A 21,054-nucleotide genomic window follows, 5' to 3' on the forward strand; every position below is an offset into this window, starting at 1 on the left:
TGACAGATTTCCAGAAAATATGTGGACTTCAAAGAGCAGTTAAGTGAATAAAAGTACTGATGAACCTACCTACCTACTGTATATAGGTATGTATACCTACTACCTACCTAACTACTGAGGGCACGGAATTAGAAAGTCACTTTAGCGAAACTAGGGACACGAGTCTGCCAATTTCTGTGTCAATGACCCGTGATCACTAATAAAATCAGCCAGGGAGAGGAATCTAATTAAACTGATCGCACAGGTAATGGGTTCATGAATATCCATTCATAAGTAGGTAAAAACTAATACAACTGGTGATATAATTCAATAATTCCGTCACTAAAAGAAATAGAAAACCAGTTCGTCGTGCGGGCAACAAGCATAACATTAAACGTATGAAAATATGAAAATAATTCCACACAGCTGGGTTAATTATTTAGTAAAACCAGGAACTGGTCGGTGGGGAGGGGGGGGCCAATAGCAAGTCAGGAGTCACACTAAATCCAGTGCTGGAAGGAATGGTGCTTATTACTTGCACTGTGAAGGAAATGTTCTAGAGTTAATGTATTAAAGTGGTTGGGAGGTGAGACCTCGTTGTTTTGACACGTGACAGTGATTCTGGGTTTTGATTGGTGACTGCTGAAAGCTGATTGGTATGTCACTTGTCACATGTTACCTCCCCACAAGTGTCACATGTTACCTCCCCACAAGTGTCACATGTTACATCCCCACAAGTGTCACATGTTACCTCCCCACAAGTGTCACATGTTACCTCCCCACAAGTGTCACATGTTACCTCCCCACAAGTGTCACATGTTACCTCCCCACAAGTGTCACATGTTACCTCCCCACAAGTGTCACATGTTACCTCCCCACAAGTGTCACATGTTACCTTCCCACAAGTGTCACATGTTACCTCCCCACAAGTGTCACATGTTACCTCCCCACAAGTGTCACATGTTACCTCCCCACAAGTGTCACATGTTACCTCCCCACAAGTGTCACATGTTACCTCCCCACAAGTGTCACATGTTACCTCCCCACAAGTGTCACATGTTACCTCCCCACAAGTGTCACATGTTACCTCCCCACAAGTGTCACATGTTACCTCCCCACAAGTGTCACATGTTACCTCCCCACAAGTGTCACATGTTACCTCCCCACAAGTGTCACATGTTACCTCCCCACAAGTGTCACATGTTACCTCCCCACAAGTGTCACATGTTACCTCCCCACAAGTGTCACATGTTACCTCCCCACAAGTGTCACATGTTACCTCCCCACAAGTGTCACATGTTACCTCCCCACAAGTGTCACATGTTACCTCCCCACAAGTGTCACATGTTACCTCCCCACAAGTGTCACATGTTACCTCCCCACAAGTGTCACATGTTACCTCCCCACAAGTGTCACATGTTACCTCCCCACAAGTGTCACATCTTACCTCCCCACAAGTGTCACATGTTACCTCCCCACAAGTGTCACATGTTACCTCCCCACAAGTGTCACATGTTACATCCCCACAAGTGTCACATGTTACCTCCCCACAAGTGTCACATGTAACCTCCCCACAAGTGTCACATGTTACCTCCCCACAAGTGTCACATGTTACCTCCCCACAAGTGTCACAAGTTTCCAGATCTACGAAGCCTGACTACTAATAATACTTCTACTACTAGCCTGACTATAAATTACAGCACACTAACTAAGTTGACAGATCTCTGCGAGTTTTCCCGGGGAAGAATCTTAAAATATCCCTCCTTGACGGGCGTGGCATTAAACAAGCCATTACAAAATGAACATAACAATGATTATGAATGAACATTATAACGGTGCCTATAATAACAGATGAGCGATTAAAGTAACCAACAAAAGGGGGAGAACCAGGTGCTGCTAGGGTTGCTTGCGGAGGCGCTGCTAGGACCCGACTACATATTACATACAACACATTGTCAGGAGGTAGATTTAGACATATCAAATAAAGGTAAATTTACAATAATCACACAAATTATAAGATAATTGTGCAGAAGACTGCTTCTTGGTGTGAGTTTTGTACCGCGAGCCAGAAGCCTTGCTGGGCTATTGAGACTTGCTAACCTTCATTTACAGCTGAGTTTAACAGATAAGCCGCTCAGAAAACCTGGGGATTTTGGGACACTTAAAACCAGTGACAGGCACTCAAAAAGGCTAAAATAACAATTGTGTCATGCTGTCTGATTCTGTTATTTTATCCGCGGAATCAGTTGTCTAAACCTGGCATGGAGAACTTAACCACAAATAACAAAATCTTATCATCAAACAATACCTCAGCAAATATAATCATGGATTAAAAATCAGCCCAATCCCTACAATCAACAATTCATAACTAGTACAATCCTCGCTTCCGGTTTAAGGGGTCGTGGATGTCAACTAAACGTGACGAAGAGAATAAAAGTAGGTGTAGTTGTTAGTAACAAGTAGGTTAGTTAGGTTAGAGTAGGTTAGTAGTAGTAGTTAGTAACCCACCCCATACTCAGGGCAATCTCCTGTCAGGGATATTCTCCTGTCAGCTTGCACCGCAATATAACGACTCACTAACCAACAACCAAAATTTGATTTTAAGGACCTGAACTCGAGTTTATGATACTCAGACTTTTAAAATAGGACGGGAATAAAATGAGGGAGTAGCCAATAAAAATTCAAATAAGATTTTTAAATAATAGTATTTATAATAGACCAGTCGGCTATTTGAACTTAGATAATTTAATCCAGTTTGTTTGCGGTAAATCAAAATGTCTAATGGTTTAAATTTTCGATCCATGAAGCTGATAAATTATAGCTATTGGAAATTCTCTCGCATTTGGAATCATGCCAAAGTCAGCGATAGATGGCTAAGCGACAAAAACCAAAATGCGACTGAGTTTAGCAAAAACAGGGTTAAATCAGAGAGTAGAGGCCTAAATAAACACAGGAGAACTAGGCATACAGTAAACACTACACATGTAGGTAGCAGGAAATAGTGGCTAAATTGACAAATGGCGGGAAACTGTGATCACGTGACCTCAGATCACGTGACCTCAGGTAGTAGAGTGTCACGTGATGAGTACAGGATATACAACCCCCTCTTTCTGGCATGTGCCCAACTACCCAGCACTATTGTTGGCACTCCGCCAGATACTGAGGTGCAGTAAAATAAGGAGTTCTAACCTAAACCACGTGACTAGGTGACCACGTGACCTAGTATAGACCACGTGACTGCAGTTGAGGAGTCTGATTGGTTAGGAGATTAGACAGTATGAAGTGTAGTAACTAGTAACACCACGTGAAGCCCATATAAGGGAGTGATAGACAGTGGACACATGTATTAGTAGACAGAATATAACACATGTCTACTCTGCAAGACGTAATTCAGAAATGAATAATGAACACATGTCACCCATCAAGAGTCTTACAAATGAGAATCACGGGGTGGTGGCAGCAGTTAGACGCACACTGCGGACTGCCCGTATGTGTGTGTGTGTCACTGTGTGACTCTGGTCAAAGTTCCCGACATCTCCACTGGCCCCCTCCCCTCTCCACTTCATAAACAGAGATGGATTGCCAATTCGGGTGTTTATATGATATCTTAGACAGTGTAGTGTACCCCCCCCCCCCCCCCCCCTAACCCGGATTTAAATTCGTTTTATTTAACGCGAACCCCCGGATAATGGTTTCAACTGAATAAAATGTGATATTGGATAGTATTTAATACTTGTCCAAGTAGACGGTCTAAGATTGTTCAGAACTTGGTCTACTAATTTAGTAGACCAAGTTCTGAACAATCTTATTCCTTCGATAATCGTATTTGGCCATTTTGAACCCAGCTCAAGGAGATACTTGTTAAACCTAACAAATACCCAGTATTTTTAGGTAAAAAGATCAAAGAAGGCGAGCTCGCTGCTCAAAGAACTTAGCGAAAACAACAAAGGAGACTATTAAGTACCCCTCTACCGTACTGATAAACATGCAGCCTCAGTGGATATCAGGTGACAGTTGTAACCACACCTACCTTACTCAAACAGCACTAACAAACCACTAACGGAAGGAACTAGAGAGATACCCGAGGAAATGTAGTAGACATTATTGACAGGTGAGGGAGGTGGTGCACCTAATTGCGGGGATTAATGGGAGCGTGGAGGATACTATCTAAACAACAAAACAAGCTACAGGGGGGGGGGGGGGGGGGGGGGAGTACAACAACACTCTTCCTGCTGGCTGGTGGTGGTTACCAGGTTACCAGGTTACCAGGTTACCAGGTTACCAGGTTACCAGGGGGAGTACAACAACACTCTTCCTGCTGGCTGGTGGTGGTTACCAGGTTACCAGGTTACCAGGTTACCAGGTTACCAGGTTACCAGGTTACCAGGTTACCAGGGGGAGTACAACAACACTTTTCCTGCTGGCTGGTGGTGGTTACCAGGTTACCAGGTTACCAGGTTACCAGGTTACCAGTACAACAACACTCTTCCTGCTGGCTGGTGGTGGTTACCAGGTTACCAGGTTATCAGGTTACCAGGGGGAGTACAACAACACTCTTCCTGCTGGCTGGTGGTGGTTACCAGGTTACCAGGTTACCAGGTTACCAGTTTACTAGGGGGAGTACAACAACACTCTTCCTGCTGGCTGGTGGTGGTTACCAGGTTACCAGGTTACCAGGTTACCAGGTTACCAGGTTACCAGGGGGAGTACAACAACACTCTTCCTGCTGGCTGGTGGTGGTTACCAGGTTACCAGGTTACCAGGTTACCAGTTTACTAGGGGGAGTACAACAACACTCTTCCTGCTGGCTGGTGGTGGTTACCAGGTTACCAGGTTACCAGGTTACCAGTTTACTAGGGGGAGTACAACAACACTCTTCCTGCTGGCTGGTGGTGGTTACCAGGTTACCAGGTTACCAGGTTACCAGGTTACCAGGGGGAGTACAACAACACTTTTCCTGCTGGCTGGTGGTGGTTACCAGGTTACCAGGTTACCAGGTTACCAGGTTACCAGGGGGAGTACAACAACACTTTTCCTGCTGGCTGGTGGTGGTTACCAGGTTACCAGGTTACCAGGTTACCAGGTTACCAGGTGGTGTGGTACTAGGCTGGTAGTCTATTTTACAAGATCCGTCGGTTAACTTTCGGTTAAGATTAACGATTAAAGTTTTAAAACTTAACCACATTTTGAAATATTAAACTGATAAAATTAGTTAGTTACAGTGGTGTGGGGGTTGTAACTAATTAGTTAGTTACTAGAACAACGGGTAAATCCGCAGATCATTTGCTGGTCAGCTTTTCGTAATCAGTTTACTGATCTGCCTGCATGTGCAGCAAACTGAAAAACTAATAAACTTGTTGGAGAGAATTCTAAGAATATGTTTCGAGAACAAATTGGAAGAGATACGATCAGTAGCTGACTGACAAGTGAATTTTGTCAATTACACGCTCAAACCTCAAGTCGATCTAGCTGATATAGATATCCTGTAGGTGCGTTACCTACAGGATTGTCATGTTGGTTACGAGGAAGAGTTTTTAGCTAATTTCCTGTTCCGGGATCAGCTATTACATAACGTAACCATCAACTAAGGATCTGAGATCAGCTTTATGTTCTAAAGTAAGTCTGTGAGTAAATGAATTTCAGGAGTGCAATGCCTGGCAAACGCGTGTTGTCTTCTTTTGTTTTAATATGGAATAAACCGCAAATAAACTGTAGGTCAGACGCGGTTTCGCAGCAATTCTAGCAGAGTCTGTACAGATAGAGGCTCGCTTACCTGGTGTCTCTGTGTGTTTTGATAGAGGCTTACCTGGTGTCTCTGTGTGTTTTGATAGAGGCTCGCTTACCTGGTGTCTCTGTGTGTTTTGATAGAGGCTCGCTTACCTGGTGTCTCTGTGTGTTTTGATAGAGGCTTACCTGGTGTCTCTGTGTGTTTTGATAGAGGCTTACCTGGTGTCTCTGTGTGTTTTGATAGAGGCTTACCTGGTGTCTCTGTGTGTTTTGATAGAGGCCCGCTTACCTGGTGTCTCTGTGTGTTTTGATAGAGGCTCACTTACCTGGTGTCTCTGTGTGTTTTGATAGAGGCTTACCTGGTGTCTCTGTGTGTTTTGATAGAGGCTCGCTTACCTGGTGTCTCTGTGTGTTTTGATAGAGGCTCGCTTACCTGGTGTCTCTGTGTGTTTTGATAGAGGCTCACTTACCTGGTGTCTCTGTGTGTTTTGATAGAGGCTCACTTACCTGGTGTCTCTGTGTGTTTTGATAGAGGCTCGCTTACCTGGGTCTCTGTGTGTTTTGATAGAGGCTCGCTTACCTGGTGTCTCTGTGTGTTTTGATAGAGGCTCACTTACCTGGTGTCTCTGTGTGTTTTGATAGAGGCTCGCTTACCTGGTGTCTCTGTGTGTTTTGATAGAGGCTCGCTTACCTGGTGTCTCTGTGTGTTTTGATAGAGGCTCGCTTACCTGGTGTCTCTGTGTGTTTTGATAGAGGCTCGCTTACCTGGTGTCTCTGTGTGTTTTGATAGAGGCTTACCTGGTGTCTCTGTGTGTTTTGATAGAGGCTCGCTTACCTGGTGTCTCTGTGTGTTTTGATAGAGGCTTACCTGGTGTCTCTGTGTGTTTTAATAGAGGCTCGCTTACCTGGTGTCTCTGTGTGTTTTGATAGAGGCTTACCTGGTGCCTCTGTGTGTTTTGATAGAGGCTTACCTGGTGTCTCTGTGTGTTTTGATAGAGGCTTACCTGGTGTCTCTGTGTGTTTTGATAGAGGCTTACCTGGTGTCTCTGTGTGTTTTGATAGAGGCTCGCTTACCTGGTGTCTCTGTGTGTTTTGATAGAGGCTTACCTGGTGTCTCTGTGTGTTTTGATAGAGTCTTACCTGGTGTCTCTGTGTGTTTTGATAGAGGCTTACCTGGTGTCTCTGTGTGTTTTGATAGAGGCTCGCTTACCTGGTGTCTCTGTGTGTTTTGATAGAGGCTTACCTGGTGTCTCTGTGTGTTTTGATAGAGGCTTACCTGGTGTCTCTGTGTGTTTTGATAGAGGCTCGCTTACCTGGTGTCTCTGTGTGTTTTGATAGAGGCTCGCTTACCTGGTGTCTCTGTGTGTTTTGATAGAGGCTTACCTGGTGTCTCTGTGTGTTTTGATAGAGGCTCGCTTACCTGGTGTCTCTGTGTGTTTTGATAGAGGCTTACCTGGTGTCTCTGTGTGTTTTGATAGAGGCTCGCTTACCTGGTGTCTCTGTGTGTTTTGATAGAGGCTTACCTGGTGTCTCTGTGTGTTTTGATAGAGGCTCGCTTACCTGGTGTCTCTGTGTGTACAGATAGAGGCTCGCTTACCTGGTGTCTCTGTGTGTTTTGATAGAGGCTCGCTTACCTGGTGTCTCTGTGTGTTTTGATAGAGGCTCGCTTACCTGGTGTCTCTGTGTGTTTTGATAGAGGCTTACCTGGTGTCTCTGTGTGTTTTGATAGAGGCTTACCTGGTGTCTCTGTGTGTTTTGATAGAGGCTCGCTTACCTGGTGTCTCTGTGTGTTTTGATAGAGGCTTACCTGGTGCCTCTGTGTGTTTTGATAGAGGCTTACCTGGTGTCTCTGTGTGTTTTGATAGAGGCTTACCTGGTGTCTCTGTGTGTTTTGATAGAGGCTTACCTGGTGTCTCTGTGTGTTTTGATAGAGGCTCGCTTACCTGGTGTCTCTGTGTGTTTTGATAGAGGCTTACCTGGTGTCTCTGTGTGTTTTGATAGAGTCTTACCTGGTGTCTCTGTGTGTTTTGATAGAGGCTTACCTGGTGTCTCTGTGTGTTTTGATAGAGGCTCGCTTACCTGGTGTCTCTGTGTGTTTTGATAGAGGCTTACCTGGTGTCTCTGTGTGTTTTGATAGAGGCTTACCTGGTGTCTCTGTGTGTTTTGATAGAGGCTCGCTTACCTGGTGTCTCTGTGTGTTTTGATAGAGGCTCGCTTACCTGGTGTCTCTGTGTGTTTTGATAGAGGCTTACCTGGTGTCTCTGTGTGTTTTGATAGAGGCTCGCTTACCTGGTGTCTCTGTGTGTTTTGATAGAGGCTTACCTGGTGTCTCTGTGTGTTTTGATAGAGGCTCGCTTACCTGGTGTCTCTGTGTGTTTTGATAGAGGCTTACCTGGTGTCTCTGTGTGTTTTGATAGAGGCTCGCTTACCTGGTGTCTCTGTGTGTACAGATAGAGGCTCGCTTACCTGGTGTCTCTGTGTGTTTTGATAGAGGCTCGCTTACCTGGTGTCTCTGTGTGTTTTGATAGAGGCTCGCTTACCTGGTGTCTCTGTGTGTTTTGATAGAGGCTTACCTGGTGTCTCTGTGTGTTTTGATAGAGGCTTACCTGGTGTCTCTGTGTGTTTTGATAGAGGCTCGCTTACCTGGTGTCTCTGTGTGTTTTGATAGACAATAACAGTGGCTAATGGATGGTAATACCGATAACATAGATTCGAATATCGTTATTCTTGGCAGGAATATAAACTGAAATTTAATAAGAGGGGAGTTCGTAGAGTTATTGAGGTGAAAATAAGCGTGAAAATAAGCGTGAAAACAAGCGTTAGATACAGGGATATACAGGGATATACAGGGATATTACAAGGTTACCAGGTAGTGGTAACTATGGTAACAGGGATATAATACTGAATACTTATACTAGATAGAAACTAGAACACAACCAGGTGATAATATCAGCATTCAGCGGGTAAATTAAAATAAAGGTAGAACACAAAGATGTCCTGCAAGATGATCTCAACTCTGTTGTTAATTGGGCTAAGTGCAACAACATGGCCCTTCATGAGGATAAGTTTGAGCTTCTTGTTCACAAGCATTGTCCAAAGAATTCCTTGTTTGATCATCCATTCGCCATCCAAGCTCAAACATATGAAGTGTCTAACGGAAACATGCTGTACCCCACTCAAACGGTGAAAGATCTAGGAGTGACAGTTTCCGCTGATTTGTCCTGGACCCCACACGTCAACAGGATAGCTGAACGCGCAGGAAAAGTTGCTTCTTGGGTGCTAAGTGCGTTCAAAACGAGAGACAAAGCCACCATGATGACTCTGTACAAGTCTCTCGTTAGAAGCCATCTGGAGTATTGCTGTCCTCTGTGGAATTGCTCTAAGAACAAGGACATCCAACAGCTAGAAGGGATTCAGCGTACGTTTACATCGAAAATAGATGGCACCCAGCACCTCAACTACTGGCAGAGATTAAAGGCCCTAGATCTGATGTCATTGCAAAGAAGAAGAGAACGGTATCTAATCATCAACATGTGGAAAGTTCTGCATTGCAAGTGCCCTAATGATATTGGTATCCAGTTCTCGGTGACTCTCAGACATGGTCAAAAAGCAGTTGTGCCCAGTATAGCTAAGTCCAGCAGTCAACGTAATCAAGCACTACACGACAACTCATTTGCAGTCACTGGACCTCGATTATGGAATGTAATCCCAACACATATGCACACCATCGAGGATCCTATGCAATTCAAAGCAGCTTTAACGAACTTTGTGAAGTCATTTCCGGACGAGCCTCCAGCTCCAGGATACAGCCGTCGGAATGGAAACTCCTTGCTTGATTGGAGTGGTGATAAAACAGTTTCTACACTGTCCGGGGGGTCGACTTTTTCGATGGCCCGATAGAGGATTCTATGAAACCCTACAAAGTAACAAAGTAAGTAACTACAATTAACTTCCAGATAAGGCTCACATCTAGTTCAGAGACCGTCACGTGACTAGAATACAGGGCTCTAATTGGCTAGTTTGTATCACGTGACTAGAATACAGGGCTCTAATTGGCTAGTTTGTATCACGTGACTAGAATACAGGGCTCTAATTGGCTAGTTTGTATCACGTGACTAGAATGCTGATCTCTGATTGGCTGAGCTGGAAATAAGAGCCGCTGATTGGAGGAATGGAGTGTCAGGAAGTTGGATAATTGATCAAAGAGACGTGAGTAGACACCGCTCAATTGTTCAGATTATTACTGATAACTACCACTACAGCTAGGTCTGATAATTGCACTGATATTATTATGATCCACCACAACGGGAGATTACTTCTTCAACCGATAATACAATTGTAGCAGTAGTGTGTATAATGATAATACAATTCTATCTAGATACTGCCTACAATTGGTTGTTTGAATTTAACAATTAACGATTATATTATTACACCTAAAAGCAGCTGAGAAGCTTCAATTTCAAAGTAAACAAAACGCAGCGGAGCCTTTAAAAACATTGTCTAATTGACTGAAATCTACTGTTGCACAAACAATGTATAAATAAGACTTGTTTGTGCAATATAAAAACTTGGATGCGGTTGTAAGCGTTGTTTAAAGAGAAGCAAAATGTCCGCATATATATATAGCAATATAGATGTTCTAGAAGAAGCAGGCAAGAAAATTTGAAATAAATCTCAAAATTTGTCAGGATGATTGTTGAGGTGTCGTCACAATTACTCAATATTAGTCTACTTCAACTGTATAGTATATAGTGTGTATAGTAGTAGTATTAGCTCTTTATAACGGCGGAATTTAGCACGAATCTTGTATTTACATTTGAGAAAGCCAATTAAACGGCGGTTAGTAGTTCGGAGCAAAACAAAAAATGTGGCTGAAAATTGAAAAGAATGAAGAATAGTTCATCAAGTTGTCGCAATCCTTGAAATGTTACATGCTACGGAGCAAATCACAACATGCTATGTACTATAACAAAACACGAGGTTTATATTTACACAGGATTTAGGAGATGAGGTGTTGTGATTACTTGCTGACAAGAATGGAAAAATAATTATCAATATTACTTTTTCGTGCGAGATTTTAATGCCTCATTGACGTTTCCACTGTTGGTGGCCTCAATTTAATTACTTGAGGTGAGATCATGGGTGGATATGGCTCTGCGGGGCATTATAAAGGTTTAAAACTGATAAATAGGACCCACAGTTCCAATGGATCTCACGACGAAATACAAATTTACACAGAGATAAATGATGAACTAAGCGTTACTGTTTTATCAGAAGAAGATATGAAGAATCTCCGTGCGAACTGACACTAAGTTCCTGATACGTTCTCTCATATCTTATACCAATTATCACTGAAGTACCTTTATAATTAACAACGGGTCGAATGTCAAATCAGCTCAACAAACTTGCCATGTATTACGAAATATGACGAAAATCAGGACAAAAGCAGCGATACGGGCAGGAAATTAGATACTTCATCTTTGACAAGTATGACTTGCATTTTAAAAGTGTATCAGGCATTAGCTCCAAACGTAGCGCTAAACAGTCTTATTAAAGTTATAGAAACATGTTGAAAAGCTAAAACAGTAAGTCTGGAGGATGTCAACGTCTTTCTAGGGCGTACAGTAACCGTGTGTGAAGTATTACGAGCCAGCTTGAACGAATGCACGCTAACACTGATGTCCGACCCCTCGGAGCCTGTGCATGATAATTACAAAGATTCACTTCAAATTATTCAACACTAATTCTGATAAATAACATTATCATAACCAACCCCTCCAAACACTCAGTTAAATACCTCCGCTCGCGCTCACAGCACACAAACTCTCCCATTATCTTGTTAAAGCCACTCGGAGACAAGGTTGTGTAACAATAAAGCAAAACATAAGTAGATAACAAGACAAAAGTGAGCGAGAGATCAGTCAGTGAATCAATTACAGTTAAACTCGCAGAGAAAAAGATCTTTATTGTAGCATTTTAACACGTACAGGTAGCAGGCGGTTTACATTGGTAATACGTACAGAGTTTAAGAAAGAGACAGCAAGAGAGAAATTAAATCATCCAATCCAACGAATTGCACTTTAAAGTACTTTTAATTTACGTCAGAGTAAACAAATTGATGAGCAATCAGACTGCTGACCAGCAGATTGAAGACAACAAAACAAATAGATCTGCATGATCTGGAAACTGTATAGTGGTCTGGAGCGCAGAGAAACAGTCGCACGATGCATCTGTTGTAATGACTTATAAAGGAGAGGAGGGTGTTCTGACCATGACCTGAACTGCCAACTTCATATCTTATAGAGACAGCAGTCTGCAGAGCAGAAAGTGCGGTAATGTATCACACAAGCATCTGTAGATGTGATTCTTTCAGGGGAAATAAGCTGGTCAGAGCACGAGAAAGAGTGATGGTAACCATGGTAACGAGATAGCAAGGTCAGCCACCAACCCTGGGTATTCCTCATTCAGAAACTTAAAGCTGTCTAATCCAGATTGAAATAGCTTAAAACTAAAGGTAGGGTTGTTGGCCACACCTAATGAATAATGTATCGACAATGTTTCAAGTTCTACTCAAATCTAGGAACGTAAAACAGTATGTGCACGTTAGATACATCATATCCTGGTATCATGCATGTCACATGACCTTAATAACTCTAATTAGAATATAATAATAGTAATTAGATTGGCGACACACGACTTGGGGGGCCGGGGGGGGGGGTCTTAATGTTTATCCTAATTAGAACTGTTTCGAGCCTTGAACTGGACTTGGAGTGATGTTTTTCCATTAACGGAGTCTTGAGACATATGTTAGTAACTAAGTAGCAGACACTGCATGCTAATATGTCCTGATATCCTAGGGTCAGGGCCCAGGGGGCAGTATACCTCCACGTTAACAAGCAGTCTCTAAATCAAATGTCAGCCGTCAGACTGCGGACTGTCTAACAACAATGAAGTGTCACATCTTGAAGTTGGCGTAATTTGACAAGTGTGATCGTGACCAGCGGCTTGCGAACCTTTTAAAGCTAGTTATAAACTTAAAATCATCTACATCATACACCCATCATACACCCATCAGGCAGCTTTCTAAATAACGATAGTCACTAAATACATGTTATGCTGTCGCGCGCGGTGGCGCGCGCGGAACTGATGCATTCACGCGCAACTTAAAATACAGAAGTTGTTATCGCGCGTTCCATAAACTTTAAGAAAATACCCTTCATGTCCCGTAAAGGGAGCCGCAAACCGCAGGAATTTGATCTTAGTTGTTTCTTAGACGGTCAGAAGACTTGCTATAAAAGATACCGCCTTCTTTGTTACTATCTTCAAAGTAAAACAGGGCAAAAATAAAGTTGATGTGTGTTCCTAAACGAAGTCTTAAGCCAAGTGACATCACAAAAAATGACGAAAAAACAAGATATTAACTGAAAATAACTAATTATAACATATTAAACATGATATTGATATAGGATAAATTACCTGTTATCTTGGTCATTAGGGTTTGATTTCTCAAATAACTCCTGAAATAACACAAGTCAGTCAAAGCTGAACGGGGTTTGCAATTTAAAAGAGTGTAGCTAGAGATTTGTTACAGATTGTTACGCAGATTTATAAAATGAAGGAGTGATGGTAACCATGGTAACTAAGATTGTGAAAATTAGCCACAGTTTTTAACTTAGTTGTTACGAAGAAGAACTTAAATAAGAGCATTAGTTTTCAACTACAGATAAAGTAAAATTAACTAAAGTAACTAGATATTGAAAGAGAGCCATTCTTTAAACCATTCTTCAGTTTGCTCCTTACTTACTCAGTGAAAGTATCGATGAATGGGACTTGCCACACCACGGAAACATTAAAATATATCGACTCAGTTACATTATCTACATTAACTAGCTACTAGTAGTAGTATCTAGCTAGCTGTAACTTACATTATCTGTCCTATAACCACCATACTTTATGGAAAGTTTCAAAAAAATCGTACGGTAGGATCCGACATAACTATTGTCCGTATAACCTATTTTCTGAGTCGGACAGATGTCGCCCAATGGCCAATCTACATTAGCTAACTACTACTCTACTACATCGCTTCGTCAATAAATTAAAAAGATTTGTAGTATTTCAGGTTGAGAGCCACATTACCATTAAAGTATGTACAATGATTTTATTTAATAAAGTTAACGATAGCGGGGTCTTTGCGGGGATATGATGAAATGAGTACACATTGAGGAACATTGAGGAACATTGCAGACTTACAGTTTGTAATACCACACAGCAAATACTAATCTATTACATTGACATGTATGACTAGACTATCAAATACATTGTGCTGTGTAACCATGGTAATTGTGTTGTGATTCTAGGATGTGTAGATCTTTCAAATCGCAGCAATATAATTCGTCTCATGTGTGGAACATAACACATAGGTGCTACGGGTTATGACATTTTCGTGATTCAGTAATTTTGTTACGCAGATTAAGAAATTCTAACTTATTTGAGGCTTATATTAACAAATTGTACTTAAGTCTGAGTTTTCTCAGGGGGATTGACATATCTAACCCAAAACAATGCACATTAAGTGTTGAAATTCAGTGTAACTGTGAATATGTGAGTACAATAGGATGATCTCAGAGGAATAACTAGTAAGATATGATCTCAGTAAGCTAGAAGTGAACAATACTTAATAGTATACTACTATATATGTTTAAGAGGAACAGTCAGACATCACCAATTTAATATAACCTAGGGGGGGGTGTAACCCAAAAAAACCCAAAAAAACCCAATCCCAGTATTACCTTTTTCAGGGTAGGAGTTGGGTTTTTTTGGGTTTTTTACAAATTTTTTATTTGAAGGAAATAAAATCATGTAGGCACCTAGCAAAACAATTATCAGTACAACATCACTGTTGTGGTTCATCACTACAACATCACAATAGATATAATCGCTTAAATATCACCCAAAAGCAGTATTTTATTCACTGATGTGCTCAGAAGAAGTTGGCCATCCAGATATGATATCAGCCATATAATGTAATGCTCACTTCGATGGCCATGGCAAATTGAGTTAGGAGGGACGCAACTCACTAATGACCCCAACCCTGACCGCAACCGGTACGAGAGGAATAAAGCCTTTCTTCTCACCTTCACGATCTCTGTTTCCGTTTTCCTGATCATCCGCTTAACGAGAAACCATGCTCTATCTCCAACTGAAAGAATCTTGCAGTTACCATCAGCTGCATGATCACATGTGATATTAAGTGATATCTTCGCTTGTTTATGGCCCTGGAGTCGCTAAAATCTTGACTGGGATGGAATTCGATCTCACCCTCCATTGAGGCAAACCTCAACAGCCGTATCATGATGCAGAGCATCACCATACACAGTTACTATTTTCGCCCATTCCTCTGATGAGTCAATATCCTCCACTTCCTCTTCGTCATCATCTGTTTCCGCTTCGTCACTCTCTGCTCCGTCAGAAGATGGTTGGAAAGCCTCTCCTTCAAAGTTACAGTGTTCTTGAATGAGTTATCTACCCCTTGAGACTCCCTTCTTCATAGCTTGGAACAATCTTGGGATTGAAGTATCTTTACCTCAAAATAGTTTCTCTGCTTTCGGATGCGGTATAACAAGCTTGTTGCGAGAGTGGGCAACTGTTACAGGGATCAAACTTTTGCCGAGTGCATCAAGCTCGAGGGAACGGTTTGATTTGCCCATGCCAACCAACATATCCTTAGAACACAGATTAGTTCTAATGCCTGCATGGAGGCCTATGCGCAGGAAAGCATAAAGTTTGCTCACAGGCATCGGATGTAAACAGCCAGGGCATAAAGTGTTGATAACTGTTGTCAGCTGTTACACTGAGAATGTACAGCATCAGACCCTCGACTGTAATAATCGTATCATCAAAATTTTTACAGACGTAGGCAGGTGGTCTTTCAATGGTTGTGTGAAGCTTAGGTGGCCCAAGGCGTAACCGCTGGATAGAAGCTGGGTGGAAGCCCTGGTCTGATGTGAGGCTCCCGAACTTTGAAAAGGGGTATCCTGCTGGTGCCCTCTTCCAGACACTCATCGGACAGCATGATGAAAGCCACTACCTCCGCGTGGTGAAGACTGGATACTGGACAGGGGGTCCAGGCTAAAGGCAGGACGGTCGACGGGAGACATTGAGCCCTGGAAGTTCAATAATTTGATCTATTGACTCCTTAACTCTTGGTCTACAAGAGGCTTTGAGACTCGTAAATCTTTACTGTGGATTGCACAGTAGCTAAAGAGGTGTTGGCTGTTACCCTGTTCAACCTAGTCTACTATGACCCAGCTAGACCGGACCACACTCTGGTAGTCACTAGTCAGGATACGGCTCCCTATGCCCGGGGTACCGGGTAATGAGGTAGTCAGGGGAAGGGTTAGTCCCCGCTAAAGTGTAGCTCTGTTCTCACTCTAACCTCCTTATGCTTTGGGATAAAATCGGAAAGTCCCACACTGGAGCAGGTGACGATTGGGTAAGGATTACAACTGATGCTGTTGGGTAGAAAAAGGAAGTGTCACATTTGTCTTGTATAGCATATGTTCGTGCAATTACATGCTCAAGATACCCAAGATATTATGGTGAGAGTTAAATATGGCTATTGTTCAAGCGGATGCCCTTAACCTTTTAGTGGCGCAAGAGTTAAGAACACAATCCACTGCCAATGTGCAGGGGACTGCACAGGATTGTGAGCCAACTGAAAAGTAAAGATGAAGTTTATCAACAGCTGAAGGGTTAAAGCCCCTTATTTTTCTAATGGAAGTGGTTGCCAAGGTAATTACGCTGCTATTACAGAAGCTGATGTTCTGATGACTCGATCTCCACAACACGACAGCCTATTTCTACAGAAAGTCAAACAAGAAAACATCAAAAAAATATGAACATCAATCGCATTGTATCATGTAAAAGGGCTGCTCAGGTTGGCACGTTTAACATAAGAACAGTCAGAGAACGCATCGAACTTGAAGAACTATTTTCTCGAAGCAAGCTGCACATCCTTGCCCTGCAAGAATCGAACATCGGGTAGTGCACTAGTGCATGCTGATTGCTCAGAATACCAGAATAGAAAAGATGAACAAAGGGATTCATCCAGTGATCTCATCTGCGTGGAGAAACGCAGCTGGCGCTTCTAATGGGAGAGTAGGAATCATCTTGACGAGGACAGCATATGAGGCTATAAGTCTTATAAAGTTATAAAATCTTACAGCGCAAAGATCCTCACCATGTCTCTTAATGGAAAGCCCAGGCTCACTGTCATCACATGCTACAGTTCTACAGAAGCCTCATCTGATGAGGAGGCAGGAAATCTCTTTTGTCTAAAACCAAGGATCTTACAGTTAATTTAGTAGGAGAGGAGCCACACACAATAATTTCTAAGGACGGACATGCCTTAGAAGAAGTTGAGGATTTTAGTACAACGGAGCACGACTTTAGGTTACGCAAGGCCAAGGCATGGGCTGCCTACCACAAAATGTAGGCTATATGGAGGTCCAATTTGTGCCGAGATTTAAAGATCCGTCTGTTCAAGCTACGGTTGAATCAATCTTCCTGTATGGACCGAAAACGTGGACAATAACAGAATCTTTGAAGAAAAGAATAGACGGATGTTACAGTAGAATGCTTCGGATGGCCCTAAACGTGGACTGGAGGGGACATCGCACCAACAAGGAGGTCTTTGGATCACTCCCAAGAGTTATTTCGAAGATACAGGCCAGAAGAATGAGGTTGGCTGGGCACATCCAGCGACATGATGACCTGGCAGCACACCAACTTCTCCTTTGGGAACCTAGGGAGGGATAGACCACCGCTCACCTTCGTCGATAACCTAATAAGTGACACTGGACTCAAGAACACTGGGGAGATTCAGGAGCTTATGGCGGACAGAAAGCTTTGGAGACACATCATCGAGAGTCGGACTCTGAAGCCGCCTTAAGTCAAGTAATTTAAGTCATGTGCTTTGACTTGCCTTGACCTTCGTCATAGCCTCCTTCCATGACAGGGGAACACATTTGCCGCATTTGGCACATTTCCACTTTGTGCATTCATATGGATACTCTAGTAGCAGGGAATAGTTGAGTGTGCACTTCGATGTATACGATTTCTGACAACACAGGATTGTTTGTTAGATCATTCTTAACCAAAATCGTTTAGGTACGCAATTTGTGTCGCTAGACATAACCCTACAGGGCAAATTTTCTAAATTACCCTCAGTCGCGTATACGGGATTTTTGTATTTCAGCTCCTGAAGGTCATAGAGACTTCAATTTTAGCTTAAAATTACTGCAATGGACATATTTATATACAAGTTATGAAGCAATATAAGGTCTCCAGTGCTTTGTTTTATAGATATTGACAAAAAACTGTTTTTTGGCTCAGCGAACCAAAAATGGGACTGAATTTTGGTAACTTGAACTAGGAAGATCGTAGAGACTTGAATTTTAGCTTAAAATGAGCGCAAACATCACATTTATATACAACTTATAAAGCAATATAAGCCCTTTAATGCTTATTTGTTAAGATATTGACAAAAATCGGTCATTTTGGCTACACGCGTGAGGAAAAATACCAAATTGGGCAACAACTTTGGTCTTTTTTTGACCAGTTTTGTGCTCAAGTTATTAAAATGTGCTTTGATGTTGTAGATCGGGTGTTTTCTTCCAATATGGGTTTCGGTATAAATCCGGAAGCACCCGGTTCATGGGTGATAGGGGTTAAAAACCCTAAAATGTCAGGCGATGGGCGAGACAATTGTCTGAATTTGGTTATAAAAACACTTGCACTCTTTGCTAGGGTTTGCTTTTTTCTGCTACATCGATCCGATTTCTAACTACTAATCATCCCCCTCTACATCATTCTCTTTTAGATACATGATTTCTATAAGTTCTTGAAGGTACATCGGGCATGATGTAAAGTCTATATCAAAGCATTTTAATGTGGTCTTAACAAGTTGCAAGATATTCAAGTTCACTAATAAAACAGAGATTGTAGGATATTCTTCTTTTAAATATTGAGTAATTGTGGGCTTTTTGAGGGGAGGCTATAAAATGGCCAAATATAACTTTAACGTAAACGACCCAATAATAATATTAAACGTAGAATGAAACTACTTAAAACTTATACAGATTCATGGTATCCTGTTTCAAGACGCTTGCTCCTGATTTTTAGCAACAATATCGACTGACCCCACGACGTTGTAATATAATTGTGGGTAGGCAATCACTTGATCTATAAGTTTTGAACGGTAGTTTGTAAAAATAATTACATTCTACTAACATTATACGCTCCTACTATGCAATTACTAGCCTCTGGACTAACTCCCAATCATCTGTCCATATAATGGTGTTTCTGGACAGATAGATGGTGTATGATGCCCTCATGCTAATTTCAGCGATCTTCATGCAGGCCTTTTTCTCTTTAGTGTTTACGTTCAGGTGGTTCATAAAGGTTTGGAGGCTGCAGTTGTAAATGCTGATATCTCTTCATATTCTTTTGTCTTGATCAGCAAAGTTCGCTTCATAGGATTATATCTCGATGAACGAGACATCCTGTTTGCTATCGTGATAACATACTATCAATATAAACACACTTATATACTATGTAAACTATCTATTAAGTTAAGACATGAGAACAACACGTAGGTAAGACTCAGTGGGAAATAATTCACATTCAATACAATTAATGAAATGGCTAGAATTTTGTTTAAATTTTGTTTAAAAACCCAAAAAAACCCAAAAAAACCCAATCCCAGTATTACCTTTTCTTGGGTAGGAGTTGGGTTTTTTTGGGTTACACCCCCCCCCAACCTAATCCTAATTAGGGTTATATTATTATCCTGCTAATCCTAATAACGTGATATGGTAACCATGGTAATTATAACGTGATATGGTTGACATGTCTGACTTTAAGTCGGCTTTCATTGACAAATATAAATATATAATCTATACTAAATGAACCTTAAATCTCCGAATTATTACAGCAAGATCAGGTATCAGTTCTGGGTTAAATATTTACAGATCTGATATTCCATTATGTGTGATCTATTAGATGACAAACTGAGAACCAGAACTAATAGAACCAGAACTAATAGAACCAGTAACCATGGTTACTGGTTCTCAGGGTAACTGAGTAACCACGTAAGCTGACAGAGGTATGTGGTAGGAATGCAGAGAATGGTTTAAAGCCAGGTTATGTGGGTATCCTAGGGTAACATGTATGTATGTATGTATGTATGTATGTATGTATGTATGTATGTATGTATGTATGTATGTATGTATGTATGTATGTATGTATGTATGTATGTATGTATGTATGTATGTATGTATGTATGTATGTATGTATGTATGTATGTATGTATGTATGTATGTATGTATGTATGTATGTATGTATGTGGGTATGTATGTATGTGGGTATGAGAGGGTGGGGTTAGTACCTGTGACTGTTTGTCAAAGTCCCAGGCCCCAGGGCCCGGGTTAGGGGTCCAGGTCTCAGGGCCCGGGTTAGGGGTCCAGGTCTGCTCAGCTGGTTCTGCTGCATCCCAGATATCTGCTCTATCAGAGATATTATCTCCTATCTGAAAGTTACCATGGTGATAATTTACTCAATTTAAAGTGCTGTACAGTGAAGCTCGTTCATTAAAAGAGGTTACAAATTAGAAAACATTTAAAAATGTGGTAAAAATGAGTAAACATGAGGAGGAAATAGTCAGGTGACAGATTATTACAAGCTTTGTTATGATAACCCAGTCATTAGCGAGACTAGTCTAAAAGCTGTGAACACTGCTTCTACACTAGTAATACTAATACACCTTGCGGGTAAGCTGGTCTTAACACGGATGTAATTAAACCTGTGTAGTGTGTACACTCTACACTATACACTATACACTATACACGCCTTATAATGGTAGACTACATTAGTATACACTAACAGGCTACATCATCCCTCATAACGCTTACACAGCTTTTATCAAAGGTAAAACACTTACTGTTATGAACTTCTATCGAAACAAAACGTTTGGAAACCAAGTTATAATGCAGTTCGAACTAAACTTTTTTATTGCTTCGAAAAGGTTTTTTTAAATACTTCAGGGTTATTTTCTAAGATATAACTTGTCTCAATATCGTTAATTAAGCTTACTCTCACCACTACATACTACTACTAATTTCACTTACATCATTAGCCATAAGAGCAAGGTTTGACTGAGCGAACGCTTCGTAGGATATAAATCCATCTTGTCCGATCTGGTTTAAGATGTCGTCAGCGTAGTCGTCATCGTAACCAAGATGTCTACAAACCTCCACTAAATCAGTCCTGTGGGAGATTTCCTCGTGAGAA

The 21,054-nt window shown here is 41.6% G+C and overlaps 1 protein-coding gene across 3 annotated transcripts in view; it reads right to left on the reverse strand.

Annotated features, from left to right (window-relative positions):
* Positions 1–21,054, reverse strand: part of LOC134826495 (colorectal mutant cancer protein-like) — a 47,348-nt gene that overhangs the window by 9,165 nt on the left and 17,129 nt on the right. The window contains exons 3-4 of one of the 3 annotated variants that reach the window (XM_063838876.1): positions 20,153–20,293; positions 13,183–13,223 (exon numbers count right to left, since the gene is read on the reverse strand). The exons of the other annotated variants lie outside the window; for them this stretch is intronic. Coding sequence (XP_063694946.1) covers positions 13,183–13,223; positions 20,153–20,293 — 182 coding nt within the window. The remainder of the gene's footprint in view (positions 1–13,182; positions 13,224–20,152; positions 20,294–21,054) is intronic. 3 annotated transcript variants of the gene reach the window in all.

The sequence above is a fragment of the Bolinopsis microptera genome, chromosome 2 (assembly GCF_026151205.1).
Source record: "Bolinopsis microptera isolate Bmic1 chromosome 2, MBARI_Bmic_1.0, whole genome shotgun sequence".
Lineage (NCBI taxonomy): Eukaryota > Metazoa > Ctenophora > Tentaculata > Lobata > Bolinopsidae > Bolinopsis > Bolinopsis microptera.